At 53.6% G+C, this 25,220-nt stretch overlaps 9 protein-coding genes across 9 annotated transcripts; 7 read left to right on the top strand and 2 right to left on the bottom strand.

Annotated features, from left to right (window-relative positions):
- The first annotated feature begins 3,286 nt into the window (after window positions 1-3,286).
- On the top strand, window positions 3,287-4,644 carry F5Z01DRAFT_539506 (FK506-binding protein 2). The gene is made up of 5 exons (XM_046260528.1): window positions 3,287-3,681; window positions 3,750-3,807; window positions 3,860-3,901; window positions 3,951-4,024; window positions 4,074-4,644. Exons 1-5 carry the CDS (start codon window positions 3,504-3,506, stop codon window positions 4,268-4,270), a joined length of 549 nt encoding a protein of 182 aa, XP_046120060.1. The 5' UTR covers window positions 3,287-3,503; the 3' UTR covers window positions 4,271-4,644.
- Window positions 4,645-4,856: 212 nt separating this feature from the next.
- F5Z01DRAFT_635090 (uncharacterized protein) lies at window positions 4,857-8,123 on the top strand (the record flags this gene model as incomplete). Its single annotated transcript, XM_046262122.1, has 3 exons — window positions 4,857-5,123; window positions 5,170-8,023; window positions 8,083-8,123. The coding sequence occupies 3 exons, from the start codon at window positions 4,857-4,859 to the stop codon at window positions 8,121-8,123; spliced, it is 3,162 nt and encodes a 1,053-aa protein (XP_046120061.1).
- A 513-nt stretch (window positions 8,124-8,636) lies between these two features.
- F5Z01DRAFT_651220 (cation transport protein-domain-containing protein) lies at window positions 8,637-11,515 on the top strand. Its single transcript, XM_046263209.1, has 2 exons — window positions 8,637-10,525; window positions 10,586-11,515. The coding sequence occupies exons 1-2, from the start codon at window positions 8,959-8,961 to the stop codon at window positions 11,341-11,343; spliced, it is 2,325 nt and encodes a 774-aa protein (XP_046120062.1). The 5' UTR covers window positions 8,637-8,958; the 3' UTR covers window positions 11,344-11,515.
- F5Z01DRAFT_651222 (uncharacterized protein) lies at window positions 11,516-13,547 on the bottom strand. The gene has a single exon (XM_046263210.1). It carries the CDS (start codon window positions 13,426-13,428, stop codon window positions 11,545-11,547), a length of 1,884 nt encoding a protein of 627 aa, XP_046120063.1. The 5' UTR covers window positions 13,429-13,547; the 3' UTR covers window positions 11,516-11,544.
- Window positions 13,548-14,012: 465 nt separating this feature from the next.
- On the top strand, window positions 14,013-15,448 carry F5Z01DRAFT_635093 (uncharacterized protein; the record flags this gene model as incomplete). The annotated part of the gene is made up of 3 exons (XM_046262123.1): window positions 14,013-14,050; window positions 14,074-14,264; window positions 14,316-15,448. The coding sequence occupies 3 exons, from the start codon at window positions 14,013-14,015 to the stop codon at window positions 15,446-15,448; spliced, it is 1,362 nt and encodes a 453-aa protein (XP_046120064.1).
- A 1,328-nt stretch (window positions 15,449-16,776) lies between these two features.
- F5Z01DRAFT_541418 (uncharacterized protein) lies at window positions 16,777-18,837 on the top strand. Its single transcript, XM_046260536.1, has 2 exons — window positions 16,777-17,241; window positions 17,302-18,837. The coding sequence occupies exons 1-2, from the start codon at window positions 17,128-17,130 to the stop codon at window positions 18,610-18,612; spliced, it is 1,425 nt and encodes a 474-aa protein (XP_046120065.1). The 5' UTR covers window positions 16,777-17,127; the 3' UTR covers window positions 18,613-18,837.
- Window positions 18,838-19,642: 805 nt separating this feature from the next.
- F5Z01DRAFT_541346 (quinone oxidoreductase) lies at window positions 19,643-20,564 on the top strand. The gene is made up of 3 exons (XM_046260535.1): window positions 19,643-19,761; window positions 19,820-20,062; window positions 20,118-20,564. The coding sequence occupies exons 1-3, from the start codon at window positions 19,735-19,737 to the stop codon at window positions 20,457-20,459; spliced, it is 612 nt and encodes a 203-aa protein (XP_046120066.1). The 5' UTR covers window positions 19,643-19,734; the 3' UTR covers window positions 20,460-20,564.
- Window positions 20,565-20,597: 33 nt separating this feature from the next.
- On the bottom strand, window positions 20,598-21,812 carry F5Z01DRAFT_541817 (uncharacterized protein). The gene is made up of 3 exons (XM_046260537.1): window positions 21,606-21,812; window positions 21,397-21,550; window positions 20,598-21,343 (listed from the first exon to the last, which is right to left on the bottom strand). The coding sequence occupies exons 1-3, from the start codon at window positions 21,681-21,683 to the stop codon at window positions 20,670-20,672; spliced, it is 906 nt and encodes a 301-aa protein (XP_046120067.1). The 5' UTR covers window positions 21,684-21,812; the 3' UTR covers window positions 20,598-20,669.
- A 2,562-nt stretch (window positions 21,813-24,374) lies between these two features.
- On the top strand, window positions 24,375-25,185 carry F5Z01DRAFT_541853 (uncharacterized protein). The gene has a single exon (XM_046260538.1). The coding sequence runs from the start codon at window positions 24,446-24,448 to the stop codon at window positions 25,079-25,081; it is 636 nt and encodes a 211-aa protein (XP_046120068.1). The 5' UTR covers window positions 24,375-24,445; the 3' UTR covers window positions 25,082-25,185.
- The last annotated feature ends 35 nt before the right edge of the window (window positions 25,186-25,220 follow it).

Here is a 25,220-nt window from a genome sequence, read left to right on the forward strand (position 1 = left end):
ACCGCCCCAACCAGTACACGAATCGTACGCGAATGCGTGGCGTCTGCAATTTTCTTCACCTTCTAATGCGTCGCGAAGACCATTCGCAGCCGCACCCAATGACCACAGCCATTGTGAGCTTCGTGTGAAGCCAGCCTAGCGTCTACTTCGGTGCTCAACATTGCCATTACCCACTGAAGCTCCAATTTCCACGCGAGTTTGGGGGAGCCCGCAATCTCCATGCTTCTGGCATCGCGTTGCGTCATTGTGCATCGGTTTAGTCGTCTTCTGGGTCAGATATAATAATTGTTACTAGCATTATCCAACGTCGAGCTTTTTGACCGCTTTGATCAAGCATGATATGGCTGAAGTGCCTCGACAGATTTCGTTCGAGCCCATGCTCATCCAAATTTATCATTCAAGCGCACACATTGTGGCCCACAGAGACCCGCGAAAGTTATAATTGTATTGCTGAGCATCACCGAAAGATGCCGGATGAGCTGCTTTGCAATAAAGTACTTTGGAAACTGTTCCTGGAATTGCAAAGGCCAAGCGCAAGTGATAACTTCTCCATGGTGTCACAAACACACGCAAGAATCTATGCCTGTTACATACGCGGGAGTTTAAGCAGAGATACCGTGCGTGACAGCGTTCGTGCAATTGATATTTCAGGCGAATAGGAAGTCTTGCACTAGATGAGCTGTTATAGGGAAAAGGAAAAGGCTTTATTATATTTTAGGCTCCAAGGCAATATCTTCCGGATCTATTGAAGGAGGATTAGGGGCAGGAAGGATGTTTATAACTTGCCCTCTCCCCCTATGGCAAGGTACTAGTTACTACATGTCGAAGCTGTTGAACATCTGCCTGTCACTCCGCTACTGAAAGCTTACTATCTCGAATTCAGAAAAGAGTGAGTGAATTCAGTCTACCATCTAACTTAGCGATACTATTTTGATACTATTTCGAACATCCTGAAGTCACATGCAGACAACCCTATCTCATGGGTACATAATGCGAAGCCAAAACCCATGCCAATCAGTCCCATATTTTCCGCTCCATGTAACCCCGAATATCAGCGCCGATGGGGCGATGCTCAGCTATAAGACTTGCCGCGATGTTTCGGTGAAGGTGCCTCTTCACTCCAGACCGTGACTTGGTCGTTATGGACAATAGGTTTGGTATTGGATTGGGGATTACGGGAAGCGTAGCCCCCTGTGATTGAGTCAGCTCTTGTGTAAAATTGATCCCTTTGGATGGACCACTCACCCGGAGAACCACGTGGACGAGATGAACCGTGATAGCTTGACGACGAGCCGGAACCGGCCCCAGACCTATTACTGCTCCGGCCGCTGCGAGAGCTCATGGTGCCGACTTGTTCTGGAACAAGTGGCTTGCTGAACAAGCAACCCAGCTTTCCGGGTGTGCGTAGCAAGACAGTTGTCAGAAAGATTCACCGACTGTGGAAGATAGTGCCAATGCGAAGTTGCCGATGCAATTGCGGTAGTTGACTCTGTGAGATAAACCTGATGATACTGGAGGAACATGATACATAAACTGGCGGACTTCAGGCCAATTTTATACGCTGAGAAACCGAGACTCGACCCGACGTGGTACAGGAACAACAAGAGCGAGGCCTGGAGACCGACGTGTTCCAGTTGGAGTTCAACCTTTGGTATCTCGAACAGCCTCACTGTCCTTGGGTAGCACGAAGCATCGTGAAATGGCTGTGCTGTGCTGCGCTGTAGGGTGACGTGACTTAACAGAGTCGAGGGTAGTACAGATCATGGTTTATCACCTTGCAAAGGACTCAGACGGTAGGACGTGAATAAGACCTGCTCCCCAGGCAGCATCATGCTTCGCATACACTGCTAGACAGCGTGAATGGATTCGTGAAGTAGTCGGTGGTAAAGGTAGAGATAATTCGACCCGATCACGGTGTTTCAACTAGGGCGTTAGCGCAGATTCCTGGCTAGGCGTCACTGAGCAGCGAAATGTTTTGAGGCCCAGCAGTCCTGCAAATGTGGTAGCACGAGGGGGCCGGTTCAAATAAGACCAAAAGTCTGGCTTCTCGTCGGCGTACGGTCTGATGACCTTTGGGAAGCTGGATTTCTTGGACCATCGCCTGGGCCCTGCACTCACGCCTAGCACTCCAGGGTCGGGCGGCGGGGAGGAGAGGCATGCGCCACCGAGAGATGGCCCGTCGACCAGCTGAGCAAAACTTCGCAGAGTGAACGAGGCCAGGCTGTGCAGGGCCGCAGACACGGCCTCGCAGGTTGTGTCGAGTGACAGGTATGGACGTTAGGACTGGCCCGTGGCCTTGTAGCCTGATTGACCCGCGTCCACGTCACCCACCTCGTCCTCAAGGCTCAACGCAAGGTGTACATCTGTTGGTCTGTTGGAACGTGCAAGCCACCGTGAATGGCATGCTCGTCATCAATGTCGTCAATCCGGTGTAGAGAGCAAAGCTCATGGCAATATTTGCTCCCGTGTTGTCAATAACCATCGGCTGTGAAAAGTGAGACGGGCACTCAGGCGTTCGGCGTCCCACGCTGCACGCTGCAACCATCACAAATAGCGAACGAATCCAATGACACCATGTTCCTGCATAACGGCAAACCTGGTGGTTGTTGATGTTCGAGTCTGAGACGAAGCTGCATGCGTCGAAACGAACAGCAAAGGGCCCCATCAGTCAGTTTTTGAACCCGACAGCATATCATCTCAACGCAACGCATGTTACAGTGGTCTGGACGAAGAAGCCCCCGTGCGCACTGTCAGCCGTGACAGATGCTCAGCCGAGCAGCGCGTGCCACTCCTCAACCGATGGGTGAGTGAGAAACCTGACAGGCGGCTGTCGTTCTGGCCTCGCATCCTAAACGGGAGTCTGCGATAGGCCAATGAGTGGACGAGGCTTGTGATACCCGGCTCTTGGGTATGTTGCCTCGAAACACTCTGGATTTTCCGCATCTGGAACTGTTTCGAGCCCAAGGAGGTGTCAAGAACCCAACAGGGTTGGACGCACCTGGGGGCCACGACACGGCCGACGCATGACCACGAATGGGTGCGTCTTTGTGCAGGCCGCCACATTCCATGCAGCTACTTGCAATAGAAAGTAGAATCGTTGAGGTCTGTAAGTTAGTTGATGCTCTGTACACCAGTGTATTGAAGAAGCTCACGATCACGGATACGTGAGTTTAAAGGCATGTCCATGTTTCAATGTCGTACCACCACCCCGATCGCGGCATTGAGATAGATGGTGACCGGTTATTCGATGAAAATGGAAGGTACTGGCGCATGGTTACACAGAGGTGCCTCACGTACCTGCTCGCTCCATGTCCGTGCCGCCAGTGGTCCATCAGTGCCAGTGCCAGTGCCAGTGACTGATGGTGCGGGGTGGGTGGACCCTGTTACAGTATCGCAGCTGGCCTCTTCGGACAGTTCGTCCACATCCCCAATCTGATACTGATACCTACTTACATCAGCAACTACGTACTTCCTCAGAAGTCGACTGACCCAATTGACGCACAATGAAGTCAACAATCCTCTTTACCCTCGCCGCGACGGCGGCTGGCCTCGTGAGCGCCGACGAACTCAAGATCGACAAGACACACAGCGTCGAGTGTGAGCGCCGTACGCAGAACGGAGACAACATTCACATGCACTACCACGGCAGCCTTGCGGATTCGGGCAAGAAGTTCGATGCCAGTACGTTCCGGGCCCCCAGGAAGCGACCGCAAATACGATGTCGAGAGCGATGCTGACCGCTCTTCTAGGCTACGACCGCGGGCGGCCATTGACCTTTGTCCTGGGATCCGGACGTGTCATCAAAGGGTCTGTGAAGCATTTGATCTGGAATTGATGATCTGGGACTAAAGTTCAGCAGTTGGGACCAGGGTCTGCTCGACATGTGCATCGGCGACAAAAGGTTTGCGGACTGGCGTTTAATTATCCACCCAAAACTGACTATTACTCAGGACCTTGACCATCCCTCCTGAGCTCGGATACGGACAGCGCGCTATGGGACCTATTCCTGCCGGATCGACGCTCAGTTTGTTTATCCCCCACCTACAGCGATATCTCATTCTAATACATGATAGTCTTTGAGACAGAGCTGGTGGGCATCGATGGCGTCGAGCCACCCGAGACTATCGAACCCGAGGTCCTCGTTGAAGAGGTTAAGACAGAAGCGGAGGGCATCGCAGAGAAGGTCGCCAGTGCCGCAGCCGAGGCCGCAGACGCGGCCAAAACCATGGTTGCCGACACAGACGATATCGAGGGCCACGAGGAGTTGTAGTGAAATAACTATTCTCGGCCAACATGTGTCTAGAAATACGAATGACATAACGACCCCTTGCAACGGAATTGTAGTGCGCGTTGAGTCGTGATGATACTTTGGTCTAGCTCCGATGCGCTGTGACACAAAGACTGGCAATTCGCCAGTGTGATATATGTGGTATCCATGCCACGATCACAGTGTCGAGCCGTATTTTACGAGCTCACAAACAGGTGACAGACTCGAGAAGTGGCCTGGCGTTTACGTTCCTTCGGTACCTTAGGTGTAAGTACACGGAGCTCGATTGTGTTGATATGACGCCTGAATGGCGTTCTCTGTGATCATCAAATACGCGATCGCATAATGGTTTCCAAGTTTCGCGGGCAACTACTTGCATTTCTCGTCAGAAACTTTGGTGCTCAGCGCATCCAAAGACGTCATGATTCGACATCTCCGCGGCACTGGCCTACAACCGGCAACAGTGCCGTCACTTGAGCAGCGAGATCATCAATCGCAGAGCTCCATCATATACCTTCCTCCTGCAGCATTTCACGATCTTGAGCGCATAGCCGTGAAGTGATCCGCTATCTTGGCCGCTTCGCAGGAGATGCCTCACAACGTACCGTGGACTGTTACGGTCCAGCCGCACCCTGGTTCCTCGACGCAGGATATTGCAAATGAACCCGAGTGGGGTTTTGGGCATGAGCATCGTATTGGTTTCAAAAATCGGAGCAACCGGCTGCCTGGTATTACACACAAGGAGGATCGACACCGTGAAGATGTTGTTGAAGAGAAAAAGGAGCAGGCTCAGCTGCAGAACGAGGCCAAGGAAGGCAAGCTGCTCAATTTTAGAGAATTGATTCAGCATCAAAAGGTAAGGCAAGTACCAAGTTCTCAGAATGCAAGGCTAACGAGTAAAGGACTTCCACTTGAGGTGCCCTGAGAACAGGTCTCTTGGTTGGCGTTATGTTCTGAACACCACAGAAGACTGGGTTAAGAATGAACAGGAATGGCCAGCGAATCAGAAAAGTCAGCGGCGTGGGAAGCAAACGAAGGCAACGCAGGTGGATGATGTCGCCGGTGGCGAGCAACAGGAGCACGAGTGGAAGAAGTCCGGCAATGGTGACCATGACAAGCATAATGATGCGTACACCACGGGCGACGTCGCTGAGGACAATCCCATAAAGGATAAGTACACGCCACAGGAACGAGCCCTGTTACGAGCATTGGAGCATGAACGCGAGTATGTGCAACATCTGAGCGAAAACGATGGTCAAGGCAGATCCCCTCAGACGCGGAACCGGCGAGATCTATCAATCGATGAACAAGATCAGTTTACACCTGACAATTGGCTACCGCGTAGCCCTGACCTGATACGCCTGACAGGAAAACATCCACTAAACGCAGAAGCACATCTCAGCCATCTATATGATGCTGGGCTCATCACGCCGAATGAACTTCATTACGTTCGCAACCACGGGGCTGTCCCTCGAATTCTGTGGGAATTTCATCAGCTCGATGTCGAGTTCAACGGCGAAACGACATCGTTCAGCATGCCACAGCTTCAGGAGTTTGATTCGATCAATATCCCCATTGCACTGGCTTGTGATGGGAATCGGCGCAAAGAGCTTAATATGATCAAGAAAAGCAAAGGTTTTGGCTGGGGTCCTGGCGGCGTCAGTTGTGCTTACTGGAAAGGCGCCTTACTTCGAGACGTCTTGTTAGCTACCGGGATCCCGGAGACGTTGCCTGATCAAGGCCAAAAGAGGCGATACTGGGTGAATTTTGAAGGTGCCGACGAACCGAGCGAGGGGAAGTATTCGACGTGCATCCCCTTTCAGTATGCCATGAACTCTTCCAACGATGTCATACTGGCCTATGAGATGAACGACGTGCCGCTGCCTCCGGATCACGGATACCCATTGCGGTTGATGATACCGGGGTACGTTGGTGGCCGCTGTGTAAAGTGGCTACGACGAATTTGGATCAGCGACAAGGAGAATGATTCTTACTACCACACATGGGACAATCGGGTAGTCCCGTCCTTTGTAACGGAGAAGGATGGGCCATTCGCGGAGTCCCTGTTCAGACATCCTGACACAGCCTGCAATGAGCAGAACCTTAACTCGGTGGTCGTCAAGCCAGCTCATGGTGAGAGGATATTGCTGTCATCGGCCCGGAAAGGGGAGAACTACCGCATTCAGGGATACGCGTATGACGGTGGCGGCCATGAAGTACAACGGGTCGAAGTGTCACTCGACGACGGCAAGACGTGGCTGTACTGCCTTCGCAGATTCCCCGACTCGCCGATTCGACATGGCAACAAGTATTGGACTTGGCTTCACTGGCATGTGGACGTAGAGATATCACATCTCTTGCGCGCTCACAGTATCACTGTCCGGTGCTTCAATGTTTTCAAGAATACCCAGCCACGGGAGCCCAGTTGGAACGTCATGGGCATGATGAACAATTGCTGGTACGTGGTCAAGCCAGAAATTGTTGATGACAAGGATTCGAAAGAAGCAACTCTCGTGTTCTGGCATCCCACAGAAGTCGGGAGTGGCGAAGGGGGGTGGATGAAGCCTAGTGTCGAGAACCAGATCGCCGAAGCCAAGCAGCAAGCCGGCACACCGCAGAAGCAATTTACGCGCGAAGAAATTGAGAAGCACGACAGTAAAGATGACTGCTGGATTGTGGTTGATGGAAAAGTCTACGACGCCACCAGCGTTCTCGAGTGGCATCCTGGAGGAGCAGCCGCCATTCTTGGCCACGCCGGGCAAGTCCATCAGGAAACGAGTGACGAATTTGCAGGCATACACGACGACTACGCCTACCAGAAGCTGAAAGAATGTGCTCTAGGCACTGTGACGGACAAGGCTGCAAATTTCATCAAGCAAAATGCTGAACAAGCGGCCAAGAGAGCTGCAGACTCCGAAGACGCGCAGTCGAAGGTCGTCCTGGAGAAACATCGCTGGCATCCGGTCAAGATGATTGCCAGGCGAGATGTGTCCAAGGATACTCGTACGTACAGGTTTCAGCTGCCCGACAACAACAAGGTGCTTGGATTAGGGACATGTCAGCACGTTGAGATTGGTTTCCACCTTGAGGATCGCATGCTGATCCGCAGTTACACGCCCACAAAGCCCCTGCTTCCTCTGCAAAGGGCTGACGAGAGCGACAAGACGTGGCGTGCCAGCGGAAGCCCTGGAGACGACACTGAGCAATCTTTGGCTGATGGGGAGGGGATGTTCGACCTGACAATCAAGACCTACTTCCCCGACCAGAATCAGCCAGGGGGCGCCATGTCCAACATACTGGACTGTATCCCGATAGGCGAGGAAGTGGAAATCAAGGGTCCTACTGGAGAGATTGAGTATCATGGCAATGGTGAATTCACCATTGAGGGCCAACGGAGGCACTTTGCTCGAGTCTCGCTCGTACTAGGGGGCTCCGGTATCACTCCCGGATACTCGCTCATTGCACGCATCCTGTTGACACAGGAGGACAAAACGCAGCTCCGAGTAGTAGATGCCAACAAAACAGAGAGCGATATACTATTGCGCGACGAGCTTGCACAATTCGAACGAGACTCGCAAGGGCAACTCAAGATCACACACGTGCTGAGCCATCCGAGCGATACTTGGCAGGGCGAGAAAGGCCATGTCAACGAGGAGATACTGCAGCGCTGTCTGTTTGCCCCTGACAAGAGCAATGTTGCCTTTCTGTGTGGACCCTCTGGGCTAATCCAGAAGGCTGCCCTTCCAGCACTGAGATGTGAGTTGTCGAGCAAGACGACGCCCTTTGATGGACAGTGCACTGACTCGCGATTCTAGCGTGGGGATATGTTGAGGACGACAATATGTTCGGCTTTTAGCTGTGTCTGTTTGGAAGATGATAACAAGGTGTAGTGTTGTCACTCGTGATGGTATGTCAGCGTCAGCAATGGACTGGAAGCAGCAACTCGACTAATTCAGACCTAGGGAGCGATCTGACGTAGCACTTGGGTTCACAAATCCTCCAAAAGATTCTGATACACAAGCTGCCAATCGGTATAAGTCACACTGTCGCATTGGGCCTGTGTCTGGACAGCGAGCGCGATAGGTGATGTACTCAGTTGGATTTTGACGTCTCTGCTAGATCAATCAATCAATCAATATTAACGGAGAGACGGGTGAGCCTGCGAAGTTCCTGTGTCGCCGTCCTCAATGCCAGATGGCATGAGATGCCTTGGTTCCGTCAGGACACAGGTTTCACATCAAGCAGGGTATTGTGCACTGCATAATTATAATCAGGATCCCTTATCGGCCGCACTGACCATTTGCACGCGTGCCTGACTTTATGCGGCATGCCTGGGCCCTGCAGCGAGGACATGGGCTGCCTCCTGTCCACTTTCGATGAATCTTATACCTTACCATCAATCTATCATCAGACTCTGTGCTTCTAGCGATGCTGCACTTCTGTTCTTTCGAGTTCATCTCTTTTGTTCATGACTACTGATTTAACTGCTCTCTTTTCACTGCAGATTCGAACACGCTCAGCATCCAAGCTTCAGCGACTGCCTCTCGTTAACGGATCCTACCAGCTCAGCTTCCCGCAACTCACCGCAACTTTCAACCTTCAATTTAAGCTTATTGCGCCCAATGAGTAGAGCCGGCATGTGATCAACTTCTGCGTCCTCAATCCAATCGATCATTGGCCGCAAAAAAGCCATGTTTGACTCATGGAGAACTCGCTGGCTCGAGTGGCTCGAGGACAACCCCAGGGTAGGGCAAGTGCTGGCATTTGTCAGATCCTGGTTGCCCCCCGTCAATTACATCACGATCCATTACGCATACTTCAACTCAGTCACGGCAGCCTCCTCACTCATCTACTGGGGCTCCTCTAGGCCCTTTGGCAGTGTCGACTATGTCGACAGCTTGTTCCTCGTCACCTCGGCACTGACCAACACCGGCCTGGCGACAAGGAACCTCAGTGAGATGACCACTTGGCAGCAGGTGCAACTATGGTTTCTCCTGATGATCGGCAGCCCCATCTGGGTGTCTTTCTGGACCGTTCTCGTCCGCAAACGAGCGTTCGAAAGGAGGTTTGAGGACATTGTCGAAACAGAAAGGGAGCGGAGAAGACGCCACCGAGAACTGAAGAAGATCAACTCGCGTGGCATCAGGAGAGCTCCCAATCTGCTCAACATGCTTTCTCTATCCAAGTCCAGCGGAGGCCCTGCCGGAACACAGCCAGAGCTGTCGGAACTTGGTTCTCACACGCCGGCACATGCTCTTGGGCCTCGCCATCTTGGACAAGAGTTTGCAGACCTCAACCAGAGTTCGTCTCAAAGGACAATATCTGGCCCTCTCGATTCGATTCCACCTCATGACCAACAATCCCTGGAAAAGGTTGACGTTGGTCCTCTGCCTGATCTCGAGGCTTCGCACGATGGACCGCGTGACCATATTTCCTACGCTGAGCCGATGTCACCCCCTAATGACAACGGCCATGGTCTCACATTGGCCTACTCGCATGGCAGCCATGCCACACCCGGCGCCCCGAACAACTTGATCAGGCGCGGCTCGAACGCGACCACAGAGGTCTCGGCCGAGTCAGAAGACTTTTTGATGCATTGGAAGAAGATCCTGGGGAACCACAACGTCAGCCGCAGTGCTCAATTCTATGATCTATCCGAGGAGGAGCGCGAACACTTGGGCGGTTGCGAGTACCGGGCCCTCAAGATACTGTCCGTCTTTGTGCCCTTATACTCCATACTGTTTCAATTCTTGGGAGCTGTTGCATTGGCTTGTTGGATTGGCGTACGCAGCCCTGAGATCCCGCAAGCGAACGGCCAGAACCCGTGGTGGACCGGAATTTTCTATTCGGTGTCGGCTTTCAACAACGGTGGCTTCACATTGCTCGATGACAGTGTGGTCCCATTCCAATCACAATACTTCGTTCTCTTCGTCATTGGGCTGCTCATCTTGGCAGGCAACACGGCCTACCCAATTTTCCTACGCCTGGGTCTCTGGAGCACGCTGAGGTTCCTGCAGCTAACGTCCCCGCCACACGTTCATGGCCCGTGGAAAGAGACCTTTGAGTTTATCTTGAAATATCCGCGTCGAGTGTACACGACGCTGTTTCCAGCGCGGGCTACGTGGTGGCTTGTGGGAGTTCTCTTCGTGACCAATTTGATCGATTGGGTTGCTTTTGAGATCCTGAATATAGGGAATCAGGAACTGGAAAAGATACCAGTGGGAGACAAAATCATGGCTGGTCTGTTCCAAGCGATATGTAAGCTCATTTTCACGCAATGCATGATCGATCGCCTGCTAACAACTTTCGTTTGACAAGCCGTCCGAGCCGCCGGATTCGCCGTCATATCCATCTCGGCATTGTATGTTGGCGTGCAAGTACTGTACTTGATCATGATGTACATCTCGGTCTATCCCGTCGTCATAACGATGCGCAACTCTAATGTGTACGAAGAGCGGTCCTTGGGCATCTACGACAACGAGGACGAGGCTATCAAGGAGCAGGAAAACTTGACAAATACCAACCCGCTGTCCTCCGGTCCGGAGCCGGACCCGAAGCACTCTCTTCGCAGACGCAACACGGCCGCCGTGCTTGGCCAGCAGCTGAGGAGGGCAGCCACATTTCAAGGCGTCGGCGTTGCACGCCCGGTCAAGAGCGAGGACGACACGAGTCGCATCTCGTTTATCGGACAGCAGATTCGGGGCCAATTGGCGCACGACCTGTGGTGGCTGGTGCTTGCCATCCTCATCATCGTCATCATCGAAACGGATCACTTCCTGAGAGACCCCACCACCTTCAGCGTCTTCAACATCCTGTTCGAGGCCACTTCGGCCTATGCGTGTGTTGGCCTGTCGATTGGCCTACCCAATGACGCTTTCAGCTTCTCTGGGGGGTTGCACAAGGGCAGCAAGATTGTGCTGGTGCTCGTCATGCTCAGGGGTAGACACAGAGGCCTCCCCGTTGCGATCGATCGCGCCGTCCGGCTACCGGGCGACCAGCTTCGCAAGGAGGAGGAAGAAGACACCAAAATCCGGCGTACCAAGACTATGCACCGCATGATGGGTCAAGAGGAATAGAGACATGTCGTGTTCCATGCACATATCTGTGGTGGAGTTGTCGAACGAGTTACAAGTCATTTTGGGAGGAGAAATTGCAACCGATAGTTTACCTAATAAGCGCAAGGTGTTGGGGACATACAGGCTTCCAGTTAGATAGCATGATCACAGAGGTGCTCTGTACAATAGAATTTAGTCATTTCTCATTTCTTATGCAGTAGGCTACCCGAAGAACAGCTTGCGCTGCTTAGGGTCCGGCCCCGTCGATCGACCTCGCTTCCTCTCTGCCGTTTTGAGCTTCTTGTTCTCGTGGGAACTGGATCGTTGCCGCGCCGGTTCATCCTCCTGGACCGCATCTCGTATGGTCTGGCGCGACAGGCAGAGGTCAATGTGCTCGTTGAAAGCCTTCTCTTCGGCAGCCTGTGGACGGGCGCAAATGGGACAGTCCCACCATTCCTCCACATCAGACGCAGGCTGGTCTTTCGTGGGATTTGGTGCAATCTCCTTGCCGTGTCGTCCGAAGGATGCTTCACCTGCCTCGGGTGCACACCCCTCATCTGGAAACATGTCGTCTAACATGCTCTGTTCCTGGTGAGCTCGCAGCTCATCTTCAGGCCACTCTTCCCACGCATCTTGTTCCAGAACCTCGCTTGCTTTCCGCTTCTGACCGCCGATGTCACCTGTGCCTGGGGACCCTTCACTTCTCTGCCTGAAACCGAAGAAAGCCATTGTGTCGGGCTTCTTTGTGCTGACGAGGTGTGTGCAGCGGAGACCCATCAAGCGCAGTCGCATCTGTGGCATCTCTTGCTGGAGCTTTGTGAGCATGGGCAATCCGAAATTGTAGAGGTCATCCGCCACGCAGATCGCCCTGGGTGTGACCACCTGTCGTGTGTAGACCTCAAACGTATGGAGCTTGACCTTGAGGCACAGCGTTCGCCCCTTGACCTCGGCCCTCTTCATGTCCTTCTCCAATTCATCTGCGGTCCAGCGTAGTTTTTCCTTCAACTTCTCAGGATCCGACATCTCACTGAACGTGCTCTCGGTGCCAACACTCTTCCGTTCGTAATCTTCTGCTGGTTGAATCCTGGTTCGACCCAGGCCCAGGTAACAATTAATTAGAAACTCGTAAGTCTTCTCACCAAACAACTGAGCGAGATACTGTCTGTATTCATAGATGTCACCGCAGGTCTTGACGCCTATCGCCTGCAGTTCTCGTTCGAGAACCCGGCCGATGCCGTTGACTTTCCGCGTTGGTAGAGTGCGCATGAATGACATGATTGCGTTGCGATCGCTCGGTAGAACATATTGTCCGTTGGGCTTGTTCATATTCGAACATATTTTGGCCAGTTTGGCATTCGCCGCGATGCCAGCTGACACCGTGATGTTGGTCTTCTGATGGATCTCTCGGCGCATCTGATCAACGGCATCGGCAGGATCCATGCCTTTCTCGTGGCAATATTCCGTGATGTTGAGGTAGGCCTCGTCGATGCTGGCACTCTCGAATCGTGGGTCATAGTCGGCAAGAACCTCGCATACTTCATGTGCCTTGGCAGTGTACTTTTGGAAATTGGGTTTGATGAACACAAGTTCCGGACAGAGCTTCTTGGCGACAAAGCCAGCCATGCCCGACCGACAACCAAACTGACGCGCAATGTAGTTGCATGTCGTCAAAACGCCCCCTCCCACAGCAAACGGCAGTTCCTTGAGCTCTGGTCTCTCGAGTTGCTCCACCGCAGCATAGAAGGCGTCGCAGTCGACGTGAACGACATGTTGCGTCAGATCGCGGGCAACTTCCAGTTCCGTAATGAGGCGATCACCATTGTGTAGATTTCGACTGAGATCCCGCTTGTCAAGCTGGCGCTTCCGTGCGAGGATCTGCTGAATTTTGCGGGTGAGGACTTTGTCTTTGACCTCCTCGCGATTGAAGAACTTGGAGCCCTTGGAGGCGTTGTAAATAATCTCTGAGACTTTGCTCTGATCGACCTTGTCTTGCCCAGCTTTGGTAAGCGAAGGGCCGAGCAAGGAATATTTCAGCGTTCTGGATTCATTATCTTGTGGTGAGTCATCGGATGCGTTTGGGGAATCTGGTGGATTGTCGGTCGACATCGCGATGCGCAACGGCGTTCCAGGCGATTCGTCCAGCTCTTCTCATGTATGAGCCTCATGACGCCCGTTCTGATGGTCGCACACTGCTCTTCACAGTTCACTGTCGAAATTGCTGCGTGAAGCCGATACGTAGTCTCCTCACAAATACCGCGCGGCGCGTTCTGTGCCTTGCGTCCGACACGCGAAATCACGTGCGCGGTTTGGACCCTCTCACGCCAAGCCATCCGAATACAGACCCCTCAAGCTGTGCAGTATCCCGGGCGACTTCATTGGCTCTTCGCCAGGCTCCCCGCAGCTGCTAAGCGCCGACGACGACCACTGCTACGCCTGAAATGCATGTGGTGACGAGAAGCATGGCGCACAAGGATGCGCTGATCGGCTCTACTGCCGCGTGGTGGCTTCTTGCTGCGAGCGGTTACAAAACTCAAGCTGAGGTCGAGTTGTCCTCCTATTCTGCTGGGTTTCCTGCTTCTCCCTGTGCAACACGAGGCTGAGATCCGGCACGACGTCTTGACTTGCGCCAAATTGCAATCCTTGCTCCAAGCCGCAGTTAGCTTCGTACCATAGGACTGGTGCTCGCTACGATGGCGGCTAGACCAGGCGAGGAGAATGTTGCTACACTGTACGTTGTCGCTGGACTGATAGAAGGACCAAGTCTGATGACCGCAGGTTCGGCGACATCCATTACTACTACTCGCCAGCCGAAGTAAAACCACGTCATCATCGCTTCGACAAAGGCTCGTACGTGTATTTATTTGAGAATGCGAACGATCGCAGATGTCGCATTGAGGTTGCGAATAATCCTGGGACAGAAGACCAAGATGCGTTCGATGGATGTCAGTCTCTTCACTCGTCCGTAGCGGCTTGAGGCTAACGTTGATAATCAGTCCTCGACCAGGCGCGTGTGCGATACTCCTATAAGCAGCATTGCATGGTGTCATTGACAGTTGCGGACGCCGTTGACCAGAACGAATGGCATCTTCCGACGTACGACCCTCGCAACGAAAACAAGTATCACTACAAACTCCACTCCCTTGATGTCTACTTCTGGACTCAACAAGATGCTCTGCAATTCGTCAATGGAGTCAGGAGAGTACTCCCCCCTGGTCAGGTCGAGATACTGGACGAACCGGGCCCTCCACCACAACAAGCTCCCGCCATGAGCCATGTGGTCCAGAAACTGGAGGATGCGGCGATCTCTGACCCGCAGTACAGCGCATCACACCTGTCGTCGCAGCCAGGCTCGCAAGCCGGGGCCATCCCACCACCGCCTCCACCACCCGAAACCGCGGCTCCCGCTCAGCCGGCGAGCTTCGTCCCAATGGCTTACAATCCGGCGGCCCCAGCTGCTCCCGAGGCTATCCGCCATCGAGAAAAGACACCGCCACCAGATGAGGATCCTCTCAACCCACTCGCTGTGGCTGTAGCGTATGATTACCATAAGCAGCCTTTCACTCCGGGATATCCTCCTCAGGCCCAATTCCCTCCAGGCATCGCAAGCCCCGGTTTACCTCCTGCCTTGGGCAGCCCGGGAGCTCCGCCCCCGCAATTCGGGGCTTCTCATCATCCTGGGATCCAACGTGCTGCCACGATGCCGGTGAACGCTGGAATGCCTTCGCCTGGCTTGTCGAGCCCCTATGGCGCCGGTTTTCCTGGTGCGCCCGGTGCCGGCATGCCTCCTCCGCCTCCCCAATCGCAGCCCCCTCTGCAACAACACATACAGCAGCCGCCGCAGCAGCCAACACCCCCCGCTGCGAACCCCGGGCTCCCTGGGCCTCCGCCAGGAGGTTATTCGAACTTCTCTTACAACCAGGCCGGGCAACAGCGTCCCGCCGACCCTGCCTACTCGATACATCAACAAGCCTATCGGCCGACAGAGTCTGAGGCGACGATTGCCGCTCAAACAGCACAATATGGGTTCCAAAAGCCGGAGCCGCGCAGCAAATTGGAGGAGAACACTGCGAGATTGGAGAAGGGGGTATCTGGGATGTTCAAGAAATTTGAGAAGAAGTTTGGTTAGAGGATGCTTGGTGATCCGGGTCACTGGGTTTTGAGCTGCTTGCTTCACCAACGAGCTACATAGCGTGATATCCGTACTTTGGAACAGATGAATGCGGAGTGGAGAGTCGCAACGGAGATCATACTCGTGAACTCAGAGTGGGCACCTGGACAACGTGGGGAGGTTGTCGTTCGTTCTGGCTTGGCATGCCAGCCAGATGGAAGCCGGCGTTTGAGACTGACAGTCCAACTTTGACAGCATGAAGTAGTTAGCCAAGCCAAGCTTCGGGATTTGAGCGATGTTTTTTTGGTCGTCAATTCCCGCCAGAAGTCTTTTCTCTGGCTTTCCTGAGCGTCAATCCTTGTGCTGTGTTGATTCTCACAAACCTAATACAAGTAAACCGCGGCATCACATTTATTATCGGCCAGTAAGGGTACCTTGCTCCGTCTTGTGCTAAGTGGAGAGCATGCTCCGCATAGGGCCCAGGGGTCTGGTCTCAGCCTCTCAGGGACTTTAAGCTCAGGGGTGCTGTGCGCTCTTGAGTCTTGTTATTATCTCTGCTCTGAACGATACAATTTCTTCCATTTCAATTCAGGAGCTTCATCGCATCGATTTTGGCTGACATCAGCGCCGAGCTCGTGGTTGAAGCACGAGGTCATTCCCTGGGCAATGGATGGCTGCCAGATTAGGATATTGGGGCAGCAGCATGTTCTACATATTGAGCTCGGGATATCGTGGGGCGACCGTCGTGCAGGGTCTGAGACACCAACGACGGCCGTGAATCCGTGGACCGTGGCTCACAGCGCATAACCTTTGTTTGCGAATGATACGCAAGTGAACGATTAATTAATATTAATTGATTGGCTAAGACGAGAATCCAGCTGCAGTGCACTAATAATTGCGCCGGTCGTACAGTGGACGATAGATAGTCTTCAATCTCGCGAACCAACAAAGGCCTGCCTTCTCTCATCGTTACAAGGATGGCGACTTCAGACATTACATTGTCGACAATTGCCAAAATTCAAGGCAACTCCCAAATGGGATAGCAATCTGTCTGTTGCCTTTCCCAGTGTACCCTATGTACTTAGGTACGTTACCGCATAGTGCACCGTCGGGTGCTTCTATTCAGTTCTGCCATCAATGGCTTGCCCTGACCCGGTCTTTCCGTGCATTCGAGCTCGTATCGCTACACCTGTGCTCCACCTGCTGCGCTGCTCCCCGAGCGACATGGAGTCCAGTCCCTGGCCATTAATCCCTGGTCCAGACCGTCATTGTCCACGTCAGTGCGGTGGTGAAGTGGGCATTGTTAGTGCCCGAGCCTGGCCCCAGCCTCAACTCTGCCCCGGATACTCCGTACAGTAAGAGCATCAGCGCCCATGCAAGCCGTGCGGCGGCTTGCGCTCAGCCTCTGCCCTCTCAATTTGGATCGCGATACAGACGGTCACTTGTTATTATTCACGGCGATCCGTTCCTGACTTTCAGGACAGGCTCACAGACACGTCTGCTGTCCTTGCGTCGCAAAGCCTTGACCATAGCCGCCGCCCAAAACGTCCACTGACTACACCCAGTGACCCAAAATCCTGACACGGCCCTGGCGCTACCGAGCGTCGTTGACTTGTTGACCACGACGAGTTCGCTTTGTCGGAAACCCAGGAGAAAAATCTCACATTGCATGTTTGCATCGGGCCAGCGCAGGCACCATGCATCTTCATGGGCGGTTACCTGGCGATTGGGGAGCGCTCGCTGGGTCGCCTGCTGCGATGCACCTAGTTTCTCGAGCTGAGAAAGGTCCAGACAGGAGTGTTACTTTCATTGTACGTTCACGCCGCATCTGAACCATTTGTCATGAGGTCCTAACGTTGTCTTCTGACCAGGTAATTGCCGTGATTATCTTCGTCCTCGTGGTCATCGCGGCGGTGGCCCTGTGGACCAAACGCAGGAAGAAGCAGCACCGTGCCACGGGACAAACACATCAATCCACGAATCGTTGGACGAGGCTGAACCCCTTCAAATCAAAAGGCAGTCGCTATCAAACCGCGCACGGTGGCGAAAGCGCCGAGCTGAATCCGACATCGACCCGGGCGAACCGCAACAACGAACGAGGATCACAGGGTCGGGCGAACCGGAGTGGGGGTACGGCTGGGGCAACAGTCGACCGAAACACTTCAATCAGATCGGTTCTCACCCTCCCCGCCTACAGCCAAGCCGCTTCACACACGGAGCAAGTCATTGGCCGGGAAGGCGAGCGGGATGGCGTGGACGTGGTTGTCGACTTCCCCACCGAGCAGGATGAAGAGGCTCTACGCGAGCAGGAGATGAATGCACTCTATCAGCTCCGAGAGACGAGGCGACAACAACATGCAGACCGAGACGAGATGCGACGATTACGACGCGAAGCCCAGCAGAGGAACGACTCGGCAACGCTGGCGGAACTGCGCAGCCGAGCACGAATCGCCAGCAACAGTCACCAGAGCTTGGTCGATGAGCTCCGCCGAGACATTGATCATGCCAAGGAGAACCGACAACGATCTACCTCCAGTGTGTCGTACGCGGATCTCGGTGTTGCTCGTCATGACGGTACGCGAATCCGGGCCAGCAGTCAGGAGAGCGAACGGATGGGTTTGTTGTCAGATCCAGCAGATATGGGTCACTTGAATCGCCCAGGGGCCGAATCGCCGCTATCTCATCAGCGAGGGCGCAGCGCGTCGTCAATTGGTAGCTTCGACGGCGACTTCCCATCACCAGCACTGAGCCGTCCCCGTGCCGGCTCAGGCCTATCTACACTGCGAGCAGGCTCTAGTCCAGACATTGAAGAATCTGATGTGGCCAATGAGAACATGCCCCCGCCCGAATACGAAGATGTCTCACTCAACGACGATGATCACAGTAGCCTGGAGCATGCGCGGGACGCGACGCATGGGCCACCTCCAGACTACCCAGGACCCCATCGTTCAGACTCGCAGCGCACTTACAGCAGCGGACAGGCATCTGCAGACGACGTAGACACCGCCGGTCGCCAGTCATCAAGGATGAGCACAGGTCGTGGAGTTGGCGGCGCACCTCAACTGCCCAGTCTGAGGATAGGGCGGCTTCCCGAGATTCGGATCGAGCCGTCAAGCGCCATTCCTCAGCCTGAAGTGGACGATTCGAGGCAAGAGACCTCCGAACGCCAGCCCGGGAGGTAGAGACCAGATCAAGTCTCCTGGATGACCGGCACGCGGGTCTTCTCGTATAATGTTTCTCTCCGTACAATGATACAATAGCGAGGTGTTAGGGACATGGTGTATGGGAGTGATTTCAGCTTCATTGAAAGGAGACGCAAGGGGCAACAGAGTTCACGTATAGTCATATATCCAGTGTTATGTCCTTCTAACAGAAATACATTGCGAACCGTGTAGATGTTCTCACTATTGCAAGCCATGCATTGGCGGTAACGTATAAGATCAGTACGTAGAGCATGCACGGTAGCGCGATGGCTGGACGCGAGTGTACCCTGTGGTCCCTGTCATCTTTGAGAGACCGCACGAGAATCGACACCGCATCATTGCACTGGTACGATGCATTGGTAGATTTTGGGCCTTGCTGCCGCCAATGATCTCGATATGGCGGCCCGGTGGGAGACACCCGCAGTGTTAGCACCTTATCGGCTTATCCACCGCCTAGCACTTACCCCGCCACTGTGAACCGTTAGACCAGTAATGTTGGTGACGTAACGGTTAAGTGGTGACGCAGGTGGGGGTTGACAGCACGTTTGTCAGGCTCAGGTAATGAATCAATGATCAACGAAGATGCCAACTGTGTCTCGTTTCCAGATTGATTCTTCAGCTTCTACTAAGCACCGGGACTTCGGCGGCAAGCCACCTAAGTGGCTGTCCGGCATTGTCAGTGGGGAACCGTGCAGACAGGACACGCGCCTAGACTGGTGCGAGGCATCGGCTTGATGCGATGCTAGACACCTTCTACTAGCCCAATAGACCCAAGCCCTCAGAAACTCAATTCGCACGACTCGGCGCGGTCGGGTGGGGTCGTAGAGCGGTAACGAGCGGAGTCCGTGATGATGAATGATTAGGCATTCCTGACTATCCGTTCTTCTTGCGGCTTGGTGAGGTGGCTGCTGGAGCATGCGTACATTCCGGAATGCGGCCCCGGGCTGCGCTAGAATCTCTATATAAAGCCCAAGAGAGCCTCTTACCTCTCCCACCAAGAGCTTTTCGTTGACCTCATCTCAATTCGCAACTCCAGACACACAATTCAATTCGTCCTGCCCCCTCATCTATCAACCTGAACCCACCCAAGTAACCAACATCATGGCTCCCAAGATTGCTATTGTATACGTGCGCAACCCCAGACTGAATCAGGGACTCGATCGGTTGTCGCTGACGCATCAAACAGTACTCCATGTACGGCCACGTTAAGACGTTGGCCGAGGCTGAGAAGAAGGGTGCTGAGAAGGCCGGCGTGACCGTCGACCTCTTCCAGGTTCCGGAAACTCTCTCCGAGGATGTTCTGGGCAAGATGCATGCACCTCCCAAGGCTGACGTGACGGTCTTGGAGGATCCGGCAACTCTTGAGCAGTACGACGCGATGCTCATCGGTATCCCGACCCGTTACGGCAACTTCCCTGCTCAGTGGAAGGTAAGAGCACATTAGCCCAGTACCGAGGCTGTGCTGAAATGCTGACCTTTCCTAGACCTTCTGGGACAAGACCGGCAAGCAGTGGGCGGCCGGTGGCTTCTACGGCAAGATGGCTGGTCTCTTCGTTTCCACTGGCACTCTTGGTGGCGGCCAAGAGTCCACATGCCTGGCTGCCATGTCCACCCTTGCCCACCACGGTATCATCTATGTTCCCTTTGGCTACACCAAGGCATTTGGCCTGATGTCCGATTTGAGCGAGGTGCACGGCGGTAGTGCCTGGGGTGCTGGTACCTTTTCGGCTGCTGATGGTAGCCGTCAGCCCTCGGCACGCGAGCTCGAGATTGCTGAGATTCAGGGTGAATCCTTTGCGCAAACCGTGCTCAAGCACTTTGGCTAGATCCGATCAGTACATACAACGACATAATAGATCTGGACTGACCTATCCCACCGGCTTACCCGCTTGATTGCGTCCCTCGTATATGTGCCAACCACAGCAAAGGCCAAAGTAGAAGGACCCCCCACAAGTGTGGCCGCCAGCAGAGGCCGTGAGCCTCAATATAACACATTCAACAACTCGGGGTGGCAGGTGCTTGGCTCGGTTCGATCCTCACTTCAGGAACGTTTGCATCTCGTTGTCAAGAACGCGGCCACGCTGCTCCTTGACGGTCGATGTAAGTGTCATCTCTCCACGATAGATCTCAACCACCGATACCAATGGAAGAACTAATAACAGCATGGACAAGAGCTGCCCAAAACTCCACTCCTTCTCGCCTTGGTCATCCAGCTCAACTGAAGGATTCCCAAAGGCCTGAGATAGAAGTATGATGCGAACGGCAGCCCCAATGGCAATGGCCGCCATTAAGAAAATTCCAACGCCTTGGATGATCTTGAAAAATCTCTGCCTTGCGCTGTGAAGGTACCATGTTGCCAGGGCAAAGACAGCGCAGTTGCCCACTATGACGACAATGGTGCCAACGTAGGATAGCCCTGCGTTGGACGGAGCCCCATTCCCGCCTACCTCCCAGACGCAGGCGATTGGCAAAGTCTGATCATCAAGACCCTTTGCGACAGCCTGGAGGATGAAGATGCCGCAGACGCAGGACAAGGCGAGGTTCACAAACATGAGGAACTGCCGCAGCCATCTCACAACCCAGTCGCGACGATAGTCGTGTACGAGTGCCAAGAGAGTGGCGTTGTGGGTCGCCATGGACAATAACGAGAGCATCCATATGAGGAAGAAGTGGTAAGGCACCATTGTGTTCATTTTCGCCAGGCCAACACCTAGAGTTCGCAGTTAGTCATACAACCTCGAACGAGCCACGACCTGGACATACTCTGAATACCGATACCCTGCACAAGTTGGGAATCGCTGTAGCCATCGAGCAACTTGCGGCGAATGTTGGTGGATTTGCCTCGGAATTCGGAGGCGATCACGGACAATGAGAGGATGGTGGCCAAGAAAGCCGTGATCATGAAAGATAACAGGATCTGGTTTCAAGGTCAGCTTCCATGGCAGCACACGAAATGAATACAGGCCACAAACACCAGTACCAGCGACGCCCGCGTCGCTCGGAGTAGTAGCAGGCGCTTCAGCGCACTTTGCCTCTTCGAAAACACCCATCGTTCTACGCCGGTCTTGTAATTCGAGTAACGCGGTGAAACGATTGATATGGAAGAGTGCACTTGATCAATTTGAACTATGAGTTCTGGGGAAACGAGATGCGGGTGGTCTTTGTGAGCATGAAGCAGCGACTTTCGAAACGCCAGGCGTTGAAGTTGAGGCGACAAAGAGTGGCAGTGAATGAATCTTGGCCAGGGATGGCGGCGATCTCATTGGTTCTGGCTGCCCACTGAGGCTTGGTTAGCCAGGGGCAAGAACAATGAATGGCCCGGGACGTGCCTACTGGACTTTTGGAACGGGCCATTGGCGCGCGACTGCCAAATTTAGGGAGCTTCTTCTGCCTAACCTGATGACGCCAGGACGGCTTTGTGCGTCACACTCACACACAGATACACTTCCTGAGTATTTCATTGGGGGAAGTGCCTCCAGTATGAGTGACCACGATTGTATCATAGCATGCCAAGTGCCGCAATAGACGACGACGTCTGGAGGCTTATCGCAGTCAGGAGCAATACAACGTCAGGTTGAAGTCGCACGCACCCACCAAGATGATCTTGGCTTGCTCTCATTGCCATGACGCAGCGCAGAAAGGTTTCAACTTGACATTGTTCTTCGAATCAGTCGTTTAGAGATTTATTAGTCTGCTCTTGCCGTTTAAATCGGGTCACAAGAATGATGAATAATGAATCCTGGTGTCTCGGCCCCAACGGTGACTGAAACTGAAAGCAGTGGTTATTAATTATTCACGATCCAACTGACATCGTCTCGTCTCATCGCCCGTTCCCTACAGGACGGCGAGCACACAGGCAGGTGCTCCAGCGACAGGAGACCAACAAATTGACCAACCACAAGTTCCACAACTGTGAGCACGCTTGGACATTGACGATACGTATTTCCCCATTTGCGGATAATAAATGGGCTAATTATCATAGCCGCGCCGTTGGCTTCGAGTTCCAAAACTCGAAGGGAGGGACGACCCCTGCATATTACGTACACTAGCCGCTAATTGGGCTTGGGGCTGTGCATCATTAAAGGTACTTGCAGATTGCACACGGAGTACTGTGGTCTGTAGGTACCTTAGTTACAGAACACGAATCGCAGGTTGTGGGACGTAGGGACAGGTACCGCGCCGCGTGACTCGTCATCGTTCTGACAAGTTGGAGAGGGCAAGGATCTTTCAAATCGGCGTTTAGCATCACCAATCAAGCGTGGGAACATTGGAACAAGCCGTCGGACTTGTTCATTAACAAAGACCCCTTCTGCCGATCCACCGCAACTTGGCGGTCTTTAAAGAAAATTACACACGACGATCAGCAAGCTATTGACGAGGGTCAGCCATGGGGAGCTGACGAGCTGTGAAGCAGGAGTGGCGATGCTTCAACATCACGCCTGCAACTACGTAATGACAAGCGAAGAAAGGATTCCAAAGGCAATCGAGGAATCTTGCTTCCGCACACTGGACTCTCTCTCACATCTGGCACGGTGATGGCAGTCACCAACAGTGGCGACCTTGACGAGCTGTCAGTAGTGAATTGGTTGATTGCCAACGGCCAGGCACTCCCTCATAAGTTCGCTGAGGCAGACTCCTTCCTCCTCAGATTTCGGAATCAATCTGCTGTGGAGGAAAAGAGCTCCCTCGCGAGCTTTGGCCGACCTGCGGCTAGTTCTTCACCTAAGCCCCTGGCTTCAGTTTGTTCATTAGAGTGATGACCCACTGGCGTCTGCTCTCCAAGTCACCATGACTTCTCGTTTCTTTTCACCTGAGGGATTCATCGCCGTTGCCGCATGTTGTCCGCCGACCCGACGTTTGTCTGAACACTAAACCCGTGGGCCGTAATCGCTTTGCGATGCAGGGTCGCACAATGTCTTACCATGTCTGCTCCCCACAACTGGTCCATATTTTCTTGATGAATCAATCACGCGCATCACTTTCGACGTCCAGGGGGCTTGCTACGTGGAATGACAAACTCAAAAGCGCCATCCACAAGATTCCCACTCGCAGAGCTCACCGGGAAGCTTGCAAGCATCTGTACCGAGTCTAAAACCGCAGCCGCCCTGCTGTTGCCTTGCGCTGAGTGGCTTTGAGAATCGACGGCCTTGATGGTTCTCGAGGCGTGCTAATTTTGTCTCATCTCCCGATGAAACGCGGGCATAAAAGACCTCGATGTGGTGATGTTGCAGCCCTTATAATCACAGCGTGCATAAGAACGTCTATGAGCTGAGAAGACCCATGCGCATACCGACGTGTATGCAAGGCAAGCAAGATGTCTCTTGCTGCCCTGATTCCTGTTGATGAAGGTTGTGCAGCCGTGTGTTTCCCCAATGCTGCCCTTCTCATACCGTATACTAATAAGTGAGCATTCCAACAAACCTACCTCCCTTGGCTGCCATACGACCACTTCCAATCAATCACTCGCGCTTAACAGTTGCCTCTCCTTTCCACCTTGGCTTGCATACGCCTATCGAGTCGGGACCTCGACAGGCGAACAGGTGCCTCGTGCGCACAATTCATCCCCCTTGTTGACTGCCGAACCCTGTCCATCCCAGACGTCCGGATCAGCTCCCCGGCCGGAATTCCACGCTGGTGCTCAGCACTGGCACGCGTCGACCCTGGTCGATCGAGCTTGACAGCTCGGTAGGGCGGTACCGTAACGTTATATAACATCAATCGTGGCCCAGCCGCGAGCTTGCTGCCAGCCAGTGCTCGGAACCATTCCTGTATTAGTTTGTAGCCACGACCAACCATCCACCCACAACATCAAATGCCTACATCCAAGAAAATGGGCCCTTCCTTACTTGAGCTTCCGGCGGAGCTTCAGCGCATGATCATATCGCAGCTTGACTACGAGAGTCTCATTCACCTATCGGCAACAAATCGCTTCTTCAACCACACTGTAAATCCTCAAGCGATGGCGGATCCGCTAGACAAGTTGCAGTTCGTCATGCGTGCGGCCAAAGACTTTCCCCAACATCGGCCGAGCGAGAAGGGACAAGAATACCATCCCGGCAACTTTGAGTGCTACATTTGCTTCAAAGTACGATCGCCAGACTGCTTTGATGCGTTGCAGTCCCAAACGGCCTACATCGACCGCCTGGGCCGTCCTGTACGGGACCGACAGCCAACCCAGGCAGATACCCTCGTCTCCTTGCGCCGGTTCTGTATTGAATGCGGTGTCCGCGCAGGCCTACATGTGGCTTCCGACAGTTTGACAACGCGGACGGGCAGAGATCTATGGATATGTTCGTGTCTTAGGGTGTGGTCGAAGCACCAGGTGCTTCGCTGCCCAAGCTGCGGTGGTGACTGCCCACTCAGGCCTCGCAAGAAGATGGGCGTCGATAAGATCCCCCCACAACCACCAAGATTCTTATCTCGCGTTGTCGGCCAGATGGCGACATGATTTCTGGGGTGGTCATGCGAGATACCGGCGATTCTGTATGGTGGTTGCCTGCGGAATGCGGATCGTCCAGGGAAAAGGGAAAAGGGGTTCGGGGCTGGTATTGGCTGATAGGGCCAATCTTTGGGGCAACGGAGTTATT

Source organism: Emericellopsis atlantica (genome assembly GCF_019669845.1).
Source record: "Emericellopsis atlantica unplaced genomic scaffold F5Z01scaffold_8, whole genome shotgun sequence".
Taxonomy (NCBI): Eukaryota; Fungi; Ascomycota; class Sordariomycetes; order Hypocreales; family Bionectriaceae; genus Emericellopsis; species Emericellopsis atlantica.